The 13,200-nt window shown below is 38.6% G+C and overlaps 1 protein-coding gene across 1 annotated transcript in view; it reads right to left on the reverse strand.

Moving 5' to 3' along the window:
• CD109 (CD109 molecule) overlaps positions 1–13,200 on the reverse strand; it is an 80,005-nt gene that overhangs the window by 17,180 nt on the left and 49,625 nt on the right. Inside the window, exons 22-29 of the mRNA XM_065834755.2 lie at positions 12,706–12,850; positions 11,529–11,705; positions 7,224–7,305; positions 5,686–5,914; positions 4,996–5,161; positions 4,356–4,546; positions 263–418; positions 110–175 (exon numbers count right to left, since the gene is read on the reverse strand). Of these exons, the coding sequence (XP_065690827.2) occupies positions 110–175; positions 263–418; positions 4,356–4,546; positions 4,996–5,161; positions 5,686–5,914; positions 7,224–7,305; positions 11,529–11,705; positions 12,706–12,850 (1,212 nt within the window). The remainder of the gene's footprint in view (positions 1–109; positions 176–262; positions 419–4,355; positions 4,547–4,995; positions 5,162–5,685; positions 5,915–7,223; positions 7,306–11,528; positions 11,706–12,705; positions 12,851–13,200) is intronic.

Genomic DNA, 13,200 nt, shown 5'->3' on the forward strand with positions numbered 1-13,200 from the left:
CCAACTAAAGGCAGCCTAAGTTCAGTTTTTCCAAATATGACTGGAAGGAGACTAGCAGTCTAGTCATTATAGAGAGCATATCTTTAGCAAGAATATCTCCATTGCATACCTGAAAGACAGCAAATCCTGTCCCCTTGGCTGCTACTGTAATTGTCATTGGTTGTGCAGGGGCAATCTGAAAGAAAGATGAGCAAAACTGTATTTCAAAGTACTTTCAATACTTCCAGTACTTTACAAAAGTATTCCTCACTTTCTACAGTACCTCCTTGGTCTGAAGCAGAAAACGGTTTTGAGTATCAATTGAAAATGTTTCTGGTGTTTCCAAATAAGGTGCCGTCACTGTTACATCCATTTCTGTTTTGCCTGCAGTAGTGAGAGTTGCAAATAGACTCAAGGCTTGCAGAGCCACCACCGTGTCCTGTTGAGAGAAACAAATCCTTCTGTATTAAACAGAAGCAGCCTGTGCAGTGAACTGCCTGTGTATTTGCCATGCCTTGGGGAGCTCACTGTCCCTGCATTGTCTCATTTGTTGATTATACTGGAGTCTTCATGCAGCCACTTCCACATCTCCGTGGGGATTCCAGTGGCATGAAGGATCCCAGCACAGGAGAGGAATGGCAACACAGGACAACAAGTCAGCTATTATGCTATGATATTCAATGGAGACTGAGATGGGAGCCAGCTAAGGAATCTTCCTCTTCTGCCAGGTATGTGGAAGACCTGACACACTGGTAGACACAACAGTCAGAATAACCACCACACAGACAGTGAAGAGAAAGCCAATGAGGAGAGTAATGATACTGCTACTTTCTAGATTTATTTACTGATATGCATTAAATATCCAGTACTTCACAGGAGTTATTCAAGGTACCTTGATCACCAAAGCAGAAGTCTGAAAAATTATTAACATTTATTAAAAAAAATATGGAAATGAGTTTTTGTCAGACCCCCGGCAACAATTTCAAAGGGATTCAACCCAGTTTTTATACTCTATATTTGGTGAAAAGGTTTTGTGTAATTGTTTAATCACTGCAGAATATGCTTACAAGCACATTATCATATATGTACCTAAAACTGTCTTTTGTTTATCTCTGTGTATGAATTCACAGAATCACAGAAGCACAGAATCACAGAATGTTAGGGATTGGAAGGGACATCAAAAGATCATCTAGTCCAATCCCCCTGCTGGAGCAGGAACGCCTAGATGAGGTTACACAGGAAGGCGTCCAGGTAGGTTTGAATGCCTTCAGAGTAGGAGACACCACAACCTCCCTGGGCAGCCTTTCAGGCTTAGCTTTCCAGATTTTGAACACAAGAGGCAGTTTCTGAACATTTGGTCCAGTACAGTTTAGTGAATGAAAATTTTAACATCCATTATTTTCTGGAAAAAAATGCAGTCATCAGTTATTTCTCTCTAATGCTTCTCAGGAATTTTTGCTGTTCGTGTAGTTTGCACATATTTTGACAGTGAAAGAATCAGCCTTGCAGCCTCAGCATACAGAGGTGTTTTATTGCTTCTCAGGTCACTTCTGCTAACAAAATTCTAATGTAACAGAAGCTCATTAACATGGTGACTGTGCCCCACCTCATGGTACCAGCACATACCACCTATTCACTCTAAATTATTAGAAACCACTCTCCTTCCCATGTCTCATCCTTCTCTGAGATGACCTGCTTCACTGATTTCTTAAAACCCAGAAAGATTAGCTGCTTAACAACAATGCCAAAGTTGCTGGTATGTTGAACCACTACAGCTGGGACCACACATCCAGTGCTTAACATGGGGTGACAGAAGAGATGCAGTTAATGGGCTACGAGAAGATTTAATAGTCCGGAGTAGGTGGCAGACTCTTCCAGTAGGAGGCCAATAGTTAGCCTGAAAGAACGTCTTCGATTACTCCTTTGCAGAAGACCGTGACAAAGCACCTGAATGATTCTGCCCCTACTCAGACTACTCACATGTTCATTTCTGATGAAGATCTACAGCTTAGAAGCCCAAACTTACAAAACTTCTTTCACATTGAAGTGAATGAAACTACAGTGACCTATCACATGTATATATCTGATAAATCTTATAGACCTAAGGAGCTATAAAATCTTGCTGGAGAATTTTATTTTAAGAATATGAAAGCAGAAATATGCCTGCCTTTACCTAAGTTGTAGAAACCAAGGAACACCTTGAAGCACATTTTACAAGTCCTTACAATTTTATTTCTCGCCCTAAATTCAGAGAGAGTTCAAGATGTCTAGAAATGCTATCTGACTTCAGAATTCTTCCAAATCCTAGTCTCAAATGACTCTCAGAAACACAGGTGAAAAGAGGGCAAAGAACCACCTACAGAGAAGATAAACATTCCCCTAAGCATGTTCTAACACAGAATCACAGAATCACAGAATGTTAGGGATTGGAAGGGACCTCGAAAGATCATCTAGTCCAATCCCCCTGCCGGAGCAGGAACACCTAGATGAGGTTACACAGGAAGGCGTCCAGGCAGGTTTTGAATGTCTCCAGAGAAGGAGACTCCACAACCTCCCTGGGCAGCCTGTTCCAGTGTTCTGTTACCCTTACTGAGAAGAAGTTTCTTCTCATATTTAAGTGGAACCTTTTGTGTTCCAGCTTGTACCCATTGCCCCTTGTCCTATCATTGGCTGTCACCAAGAAGAGCCTGGCTCCATCCTCATGACACTCACCCTTTACATATTTATAAACATTAATGAGGTCACCCCTCAGTCTCCTCCAAGCTAGAGGTCCAGCTCCCTCAGCCTTTCCTCATAAGGGAGATGCTCCACTCCCTTAATCATCTTGGTGGCTCTGCACTGGACTCTCTCAAGCAGTTCTCTGTCCACAGAAGGCTTCTTATCAGGAAACATTCACAGCTGAAACATGAGGTGTACAGCTCAGTGTGACAGGGCTGCCTTCAATACACAACCTGAAAAGTTAGGGAATAGGATCTCAAGCCAAACTCACATGTCTGCCTTGCCCAGCAACACAGGTTTTGAAGAATTTGCCACTCTTCCCTACCTTTTAAATCTACATTCATAGATATGTTATTTTTGTATGAATTGTATTCCTGTACATATGAAACATATACATTTTATGCCCAAACATTCAAAGCACTATAAAGTAAATTCATAGTAAGTGTATACACATAAACAAATTGCAGTGAGTTACTACACCCTGACTTACAAAACATCACACGTGCAACTAATTACTTTACTCCTTATTGTTTGACAATATATTAAGTTTCTAATGTAATAAACTCATGGATGGAAACACTCCAAACATTCTTTTTAAAGCAATCTTAGAAGTTAACAAAAACTACGGGGTCATTTCCACAAATTAAAAAAGGCATCTAGAGAGACATTGGAGTAATTTTGAAAGCAAAACAATTTAGACTATGGAAGAACAAAAGGATTAAATTAATTTCTTAACTTGACCCTCAGGGGTAAATGATACACTGTTGGATTTTCAAACTTTCAAGTAAAAATGGTTTCTGGAGAACAGAGAGAAGCTTTTTCAATTCATTTAGTGCTTCAATCACCCTCTTCAAATAGCAAGCAAGAATTAACATATTAGGAAAATACTAGAACCTCAGGAGAACCAGGCTGGTTCTTAAATTGCAGTTTATTTAATAGAACTAATTTCTCTCAGAGTAATACCTACAAATGTTTGAAAATAATGAAGGATATCCTGTACAGCTTGATACCAAGCAGTATGATGAAATAGGACATTTTACTGCTATCAGCATTTGCAGTTAATTTAAAAGCTAGTTTAAACTAATGCAATCCAAAGTACTATATAAATTTTCTGGATACCAGCACAGCTTACAAGATGTGGTTTCAATAACATGGAAACCTGGAGATAATGAATATCTTTCAAATTTCATGGCCCATCAAAAACCTATGCAATAATGAGGACAAAGTACATTATTAAGACCAATCGCCAAGAGAGGGACTAGGTTAGGCTGTTTCTCTAAAACCTGCTCCCCTTTCTTAGCTAATAGCCTTTCAGGAGTTTGAAGACCCACATATGGAAAGAATAGAAAGAGGTTTCTCTCCTTGGAAAAAAAGTAAGCACAGATACTTATCATACTTGCTTAGAAAATCTGATCAATTATTTTTCCATGGGCATCACTTCTACTGTTTAATTTATTTTGTTATTAGTATTTTATATAATCAAGGTGACCCTCTAATTCTGTTTTTACTACACTTGCCAAAACACTAAAACTGGTAGTTCAGGTTTAAGACAACAATTATTATTTAAAAAAAACCCACAAATGTTCCCTTTTTTTTTTCTTTAAATATGCAGTACTCATTTAGAAAGTATAACAAAGTCCCTTGAGACAAGATATTACCTGAGTAGATGAAAATCCTCCAAGGTGATTTCTTTGCTGACTTAACCACTTCATAATAGGGATCCCCTCTGCTAATCTGTCTTGATGAAAGTGCGAGAGCAGAGCATATGCTGCAAGTTCAATGTCAATGGACCGTGGCTGCCAGGAATCCGAAATTTCAGAAGCAGGTGTTATCCAGAAACGAAATTCTCCTGCAAAAGGAACCAGTAATAAAATCACATCCACAAACTGAAGTGTTTGGGCTTCTGGGAAAGACTTACAGGAAACCTCTTGATTAATGCTTACATATGGGATCTGTCAAGGTTCTTAAAATTCTGTTGATGTTTAGGTGTGTGTCACGTAACATTTGAAGAACAAGTCATGTTCTTCAACAGCCCTGTGGTACTCCAAACAGGAATAAGGTAAATGAGACTGAAAGGCCTAGCTTTGTTGTGAATTGTCATTCATTCATGGACACTTTTCATTAAGGCTGTCTCGAAAGTCCTTAACTTATTCTCTATGTCATACTCAAAACAGACTTAAATTCAGAAGAAGGATTCTCTTCATCTCTAATTTTATATGCAGCTGTAGATATATGATAGGTATTTCTAAATTTGACAATAATCCATCTATGCAACTGTAGAAGATAGTTGTGCTATACCTTGGTGTTCTGCTCTCTGGTTCAGCATATTCAGTGCTTCCTTTGCCTTTGTACTTTTTGCCCAGGACAATGCACATGTCACAACTGCCAAAGTGTAATTATCTGAAATGCCTTCTTCTAATTTATCTTCTAGAAAGTTTGTAGCACTCTTGATGACATAAGCATGCTGGAAATGAAGATTATATTGAAGTATGTACAGTAAATAACATATGTATTGAAATATTTTAAAGATAAATTTGTGCAGAAACATCACTATCTACCAAACAACAGCCAAGAAATACTAAAGATCTCTTTCAGAGTCACAGGCACGAACCTGAAAGGCAAGTCCTTTGATCTAGCACTGTCTTTTATGAACATGAGTAATCTCAATGAAATCAATTGTCATGACTTAACATCTCTAAGGAGACCTCCCGCCATAAATTTCTTTGCAAGTTCTTGGACTAAAGCCATGACAATATTCTTGTGAAAAGCAACTACCTTTAGATTTTGCAAAGGCACATAAAACTGAAGGGCCTAACAGCACAACTTTGTATTATCTAAGGTAGATAAGGAAGTTTAACAAAATCAGGTTAAATTTTGTCTCTGTTCAGATGTCCCCTTATTTCCTTAAACTACCAAGTGTTTGCCAGCTACTATGACAATTTACAAAGTGTTCCAGTAACTACGAATTCTGTTTATGAATTCCAGTACCTGTTTATCTGGGAACCCTAGGAGAGATGACATGACGTAAGCTGTGAGAGTGACTGGATTATTGGTGCCTCCTTGAAGATCACTGTGTAATACTTTGCCAGGCTCACGAAATTCTCCATTTAATTTCTGATGACGGACAATCCATTTAGCTGTATCCACGAGTACATCTTGGTCAATGTCTATGAATGGACGAGCTTGAAGGAAACATCTTAATACAAAAGCTGATAACCTTGGGGAAAAGGTTAATCAAATACGACAAAATTAGGAATGTATTACAGCTTCTTCTGTTTAAGGTGATGTGAGAATACTGTGATGCATAAGGTGTTCTACACACACCTCCCAAGCACAGAGGAAAACACATGCCTCACCCAGACAAGCAAGTAGACTAAGCTTAATCCACCAAAAAAGAAGCTATATCCTTGTTGCTAAATATCACCTCTTTTGCAGCTGTTATGTTGCAAAAATAAAGAGTATAGACCCCAAGTCTGCCAGCACATGTGTATCTTTTTCAAATGTTGCTTTCCTGCCTTCTGCTGCTGGGCTAAAGTGGCCAAAATAATAGTTTACAAAGTAATGCAGTTATGAGTGTGATGTTATTTATCACAATTATTCATGTCATTATATAATTAAAATAACCTTTGTTGTTTTATTATTAATAATCCCAAGTTTGGCTTTGACTTCCTTTTTTGCTAACTGTGCATTCATGTAACCTGTCAACACACTATTTAAGTACCAGAGTTGCCAGAAAAGATAAATTATCTTCATTTTCCAATTCATCAATACTGAGTATAAGGCAAATCTTGCTGATGTCAATGAAAGATGCTCACTGACTCCAGGAGTGACTCAGTCAGTAGCACAATAACAGAGACGGTTCTATTTAAAGTCAGCAGCATATACTGAAATATGTAAGTATATTTAAACAAACTGAACAGAGGTTAACTGAAAAATGTCTTGAAATTTGTCTCTGTTATCTGTCTAACTTCCACTACTATGCTCACTATGCTTCTCAGAGTGAAATTCAGCACTGAATAGGCTTTTCCAGCTGCATTTACAGTCTCAAAAAAGGAGGTGTGAGAGAGGTAAGCAGGACAAATTCTTATCACCAGTAACTGTTCACTCCCTAAGAAATGCCTCAGTCAGTCTTCAGCCTCTTGTACGGAGAGAACTGAAAATCTGTTTGAAGCAATGATGATCACATAGCCCTAGATGGTTTAAGTCAACTGCAAGAATAAGTCATTTAATTATTATTCTTCATTCCTTTGTGGAAAGCAACAGACAAATTTTCAGCCCAAGATATTCCCTTGGTTAAAATAATTCATCACTCATCTTTTACAAAATTAAAAAGCCTTGCCCTAATAATGGCTTTGACAGCATGTTATCCAGCAGAATGACCTTAGAGTTGGCCTAAACACCTAATGAAAACCAGGCAGAAGGCTAATACAGCTGGAAATTTTTACCAGCTTCACAAAAATTTTTTAGTTGCAGGGAAAATATCTAAAATACTCAAATTCCACAGTGAATCTGGCAGAAATACTTACCATGTGCTCCCAGAGGGATCTTCATTTCCAAAGGCACTAAAAGAGCCATCATCCCTCTGGAAAAGCAGCTCTCTCTGGTAGCCTGAAGTGGAAAAGCAGAAACAGGTATTGAACACTTTCCTCTAACGTGGGTTCCGCCACAAACTTTCTGCCGATGTGAAGCGAGGCACTTTCTAAGGCTGAGAAGGGCAGAACTTGAGCTCATGTTTCATAAAAAATTTCTCAAATATGTGGGAACACATAAAACTGCACAGAAGATGATGAGGAAGTAGGCAGCAGTAACATGAAGAATCCATCTACAAAAGCAGAACCAGAAGCTCCTGCTCCCACCCATGTGCCACCCCAGCACACCAGTCCTGTGCAAACTCGCTCCCACAGAACTCTGTGGTTTCAGGAGTGCAACAGCAAGCACAGGGCAGAGCAGCAGCCACAGTTCAGTGCTTTGGCACTTTGGGGAGCTGTGGTTATGCACCTATAGAAATGCTCTGTCTTTTCAGCAGATGGAAGGACACCTAAAATGAAGTATTTTCCAACTGGAGAGGCACAGGTACAGCAAAGCTACAAACAGTGCTGAAAAGCAGACACTTTCAGTGATTTTTTTTTGCCAAATCAAAAGGACTAAGTATCAGAAAAAAGCATGCTGGAAGAGGCTGTTTTGAAACAAGTGAAAAATTCTAAAAGACCTGAAGATCTTGAAATCCTATGAAGGATCCATTTAAAATGTATCTGAAGACTTTTCAGTATCCAGAACAAGAGCAGTTTTCTTCTGACCGCTGAACATCTACAATAAAAGGGCCCTAAGGGCTCAGTAGTTGCTCACGACCACCAGTAGCATCCTTACTCAATAGCTGACTTCGGTGCAGAACCAATGTTCATTAATGTTAGAAATGAAGAGCCTCCTATGATATGCTACTCACTGTGGTTTCCAATACCTGAAGCCTTCCTTCCCGTACATTTTTCTTTCCATTTGTGCATCCAGAACAATAAAAATATCTATGTGCAGAATTTCACAAGACACCTTTTCTTCTTTCCCCCACCTTCTCTTTTCCTTGGCTTTACTATTTTGGCTATTATAATTAAGGAAGTATATTCATTAGTCTAATGCCTGACAGATACAGACGCAATACTGAACCATCCAGGTAACAGAAAAACACTTGGGCAACTATTAAGTCCTACACAAATGAAAGAATTCACAAATACACTGAAGAAGGTCCACCCAACTACAACTGCTCCCCTGAAAAATGTTCCTTGCTTTCACCAATAAAGGATTAATCACTTGCTTGCATATCATCCTGAATATAGCTACATAGTGAGTGAACCACAGCCTTGATTACTGAGGAACAAACGGTCTGGTCCTGCTATCTAAGTTACAGTGCAAGATGAAATTCTAGTCAGGGTCTCCCTATAACAGAAGAGATATTGATACAAAGACGTGAATCTGAACTGCTACATTATCCCAGTGCAACTTCCCATATAAAGTCTTATCCCAGCAGCAAGAGGTTTTGTTTTTGTCTCTTCAGAAGAGTTTGAAATTGTAATTTCCACTTAAACATAGAATTTCCACTTAAACATGTATTTAGCACAACAACAGTGGTTAATTACATGGTCAAAACTAGTGAATCTTTCCCATACGGACAAATCTGTCATCTCAGTTAACAAACTTGAGAAGCCAAGCACTCTTGAGTAGGAGGAAAAAAGAAGGAATAAATGGTATTTCTCATCAAGGAAAGCAAAAGTGACTGTAAAAGTTTAGGTCTCAAAATAACATGCTATGAGGAACACAAATATATGCATATGTACAAATAGATTGAATAGATTGCTTCCTCTTCCAAAGTGTCTGACTACAAGACCTGAGAAGTGAAGTCTTCTGCTTCTTTGCAGAACAGCAAATAAGTAGCAATAAGTATTATAATCACCACTCCACTGGTAGAGCAAACACAGAAAACCAAGACCAAGAGCCTGCTTAACAAACAGCCATCCTTACACAGTGATAAATTTATCTCAGAATTTGTTAAGACTGGGAGGGATAAGAAAGATGATCAGAACCAGAGGGAGGATGGAGCGATCACTCAGCTATTTCCTATAGCCTGTGTGCTTTCTTCTTGACACCAACCCTGTTGTAGTCACGCAAAAGTCTCCAAACACGAGCGTATCTAACCCAGGAAAGCCTGCAGAAATGCTGGAACAGGAGACCTGGGCGCTGTGAACCACCACATTCGTTCCAACAGACACTCAATCAGACATGAAAAACAATCCTTCAAATGTCAACACATTCAAGTGGAAAGGCAAGGAAAAGAAGGATCCTATTATGAAGATGTACCCGAATACTCCCAGAGGACTGGCTGGAACCCACAAGGTGTCGGCTGAGTGAGCCTGAAAGAGGAGCGCATCGGGATGGGAAAGACTTCAGAAATACGGGAAAGACTAGAGGGTCTCAGGTTTCAAACAGCTTGGAAAAACTGCTCAAACTCATTGCTTCCTTTGGGTCTAGCACCAAAGTTTTCAGATCAACCAGGATTTTTTTTTAATTTCTAAAGCAGTGATTTAAAGATGAGATCTGTCATTCCCACCAACAAAGGAATTTTTTTGAAGGCAACTTTTGTTTTGCCTTTGTTCCATGTAAACAAAAACTGCCAAAAGAGAGATCATACAGCAGACTCTGCTGGCTACATAAATCCCTTCTCGCAGTCTGTTTTAAACTAAACTTCCTGAGAATCCTTTTAAAAATGAAACTTATAAAAGTTACATCTCAAACTAAAGACAAATTTCAACTTACATTTAAAAAAAAAAAGCCAGTGCAACAGCAGAAATCAATTGTTAAAATAAAGCAAAAAATGTTTTTCAGATTGTGGTTCTTTTTTATCTTAAAGTTACAAATATTTCAGCGTACTTATTATTTTGGCTACTACAGTGTCAAAAACATGTACCTAAATTCAAAACCCCAGGAACAAGTTAAGCAACACAATGCTTTGTATACAGTGACATTTAATCCTATAATTTTCACTTGCTTTGAAATAACTTGGATAAATCTGTTACTGGAAAACTTCAGAAAATTATCGTAGCACAATTCAGCCTTCAAAGAGTGGTAGACTGCTTACAAACTTCAGAGTAGCTGTTTACATAACTCATCTCTTCCCCTGCCCTTATTTTTCAGTAAAACATGTAGCAGGAAGGGTTTAAAATAAAAAAACAAAAAACACGTAAGTGCTTTTGACAGAAAATTGGGATCTTGATGAAAAGAAAATTTATTCTGAGCTCTGCCTTTTCCAAGGGAAATGTCAACAAATTTAAAAAATATCAAACACAAAAAAAAAAAAAAAAAGAAAATCAGAGACTTACAAAGAGTAAAGAAAATTTTAAAATGTCATCACAGTGCCTTAGTAGGGGGTGTAGCTCACACTACTTCAGTCCTCTCTGTGACCCAGGCTCTCAGCATGCAGGCTGACACATGGCCAGTGTGCTACATTGCAGTTAGGCACCATCTGACCCAAAAGGCACAGAGAAGCATAGTACAACTATGTTCTCCACCCCTTGTGATGCCCTGGAGTATTTCCTGATTAAAATATACAACAATTTCCAACTAAAATTTTCCAGCTTTGGATTTCCAGTACAGAGTTCACTTCTGACCAAGCCTAAAACCCGGGTGGGCAAAAGTCAGCCACTAGAGTAAGTGCCACTCCTCGAGCTTTACAGGGACACAGCAGGATGGTGATGGTGTCACTGAAGACAGACACACATGTGCGATGAATACGGTTCACTCTGCCCACTGACTAATTTTCAACCTCTGTGTCTCGAGCAGAGGTCAGAAATGTTTGCTCAGACATGGTTTTATCAAAAGAGAAATAACAACCACCTAGGAAATCCATACAAATTATGTTGTAAAGTTAATCTTTCATCTGAAAAGGAAAAAAAACAAAAAAGGTGTCTATATAAAAACTTGTTTTTTTCGGAGCAAACTTGCCCTTGTAAACAAAATAATTTGCTCTTTAATTCTGTCAGGTTAGAAGAAAGAGGAAAAGAAAGAATGTCTCCTTCCCTGGAGACATTCAAAACCCGCCTGGACATGTTCCTGTGCGACCTCACCTAGGCGTTCCTGCTCCAGCAGGGGGATTGGACTAGATGATCTTTTGAGGTCCCTTCCAATCCCAAACACACTGTGATACTGTGAAAGAGAAGATGGGCTTTTCCTCCAGTTCTCATGATACCAACAGAGCAGTACTTCAAATACCAAATGCAGAGTCACAGATATCTTTTTTCTAGCAAGAGTTCTTAAAAACCTAACATCTTTATGTTAAGCATACAGACCTTTTCTCATAAATGATAGAGCTTTTGATTTAATGTCCTCTCTCAGCTGTCTGGTTTTAGTCAGGTATTGCAAAACATAAACGTTTGGAGCAAAATTGATCATATTCTGTTCACCACAGCCATAAGGCATCTTAATCAATGACGACAAACCATTGATAGAAGGCCCAAGTAAATCACCTGAAAGATAAAATGTGATGAAAATAAATTAAAGCTTATTGCAAGTAAATGCATACCTCACACATGAAGGGTGGTATAATCTAAACTGGGAGAAAATATGATACATTAGGAACATTTGTACTAAACACCACTAGCCAGGCAGAAAAGATACTTCATCTTCTGACCAGCTTCCTGCCCACTGACTCATCTCCCCACAGACCTTTCCAACTACAGAGTAATTTCAAACAGCCACCAATTAAAAAGAAAATATATATATATAGATATAGATATATATATAAAAATATATTTGATCCAGAAAAATGGTCCAGTAATTTTATAATACATATTTGTAATTCCCTGAATTCCTTCTTTCACTCACAGTTATCAAAGCCTAGGTTTCACAAGAAACAACAATCAGTCAGGGTTTATGCAGACAAGCAGAATTAAAACAGGACACTAAAAAACTTTGAGGACCTTCCTTATTAAAATCTGACTCCCTCTCTAACTCTGAAAATGCAGGCAGAATAATAATATTGTAAATTAAATAAATTAAAGGAATAACACCCTTCACCATAAGGTACTCCTATGGTTAGTCTAATGCATAATGGTAAATTGTTTTTAATTAATGATTGCTATTAATATAGCAATTAAATACAAATTAAAGCAGTTAAAAACCTATAAAACCACAGCCTTATGAGGCAAAATCTTGTTATGGTCCTTCAGCAGGGGCTCTGAGAGAAGCTCTGGCAAACCCTGCCAGGGTATCTCAGGTTACTACACACCAACCTCTCTGTGCTACTTGACAAAATTTACTACTTCTAGTGACTGCTGGCAACTGCTCTATTTAAAAACCAGCTATGCCTGCAGTGCAGAAGACGCCAGCAGCTCAGTTATGGACGCATATATCTTAGATATCGAGTTCAACAAAAGCCCAGCAGGCAAGAAAATATTTTACAAAAATTATAAATATAGAGCTGACCAGTAAATAATAGAGATGGAAACAGAATAAAATAATCCTTACCAACAGCAGTGACCTGCACTCTCTCACTGCCACTTACAACATCAGGAGGAAAAGTGAAATCCAAGGTTTTTGACACTTCTTGTGGTTTATTCCCAGTCAAATCTAAAAGGACTGTCTGAGAATATGTCTGCTCCAATCCTTCAGCCTACCAAAATAAAGACAGAATTATTGTAATCTCCAATAGTTTGTTGCTTTTAGGACAGGAGTTGTGTGTTTACTGTAGAGTGATCTAAAACACTGTCAGGTATTTTGCACTGCTTGCTAACACATCAAGAACCTGAGCTACTGGCCCATCCAAATTGACACAGAAATATTTTCCTTATGAAGACCTACCTGCACTATTTGCTTGCCAAGACCACGTGTCAGTTACAGAAATACACTCAAAGTCAGGGAGAGCATCTCTGAGGGTGATAAAATCCTGACACAGGTTGCTGAGAGGTGGTAGATGCCCCATCCCTGGAAACTTTCAAGGCCAGGCTGGACAGGGCTCTGAGC

This window comes from Patagioenas fasciata, chromosome 3, assembly GCF_037038585.1.
Source record: "Patagioenas fasciata isolate bPatFas1 chromosome 3, bPatFas1.hap1, whole genome shotgun sequence".
NCBI lineage: Eukaryota > Metazoa > Chordata > Aves > Columbiformes > Columbidae > Patagioenas > Patagioenas fasciata.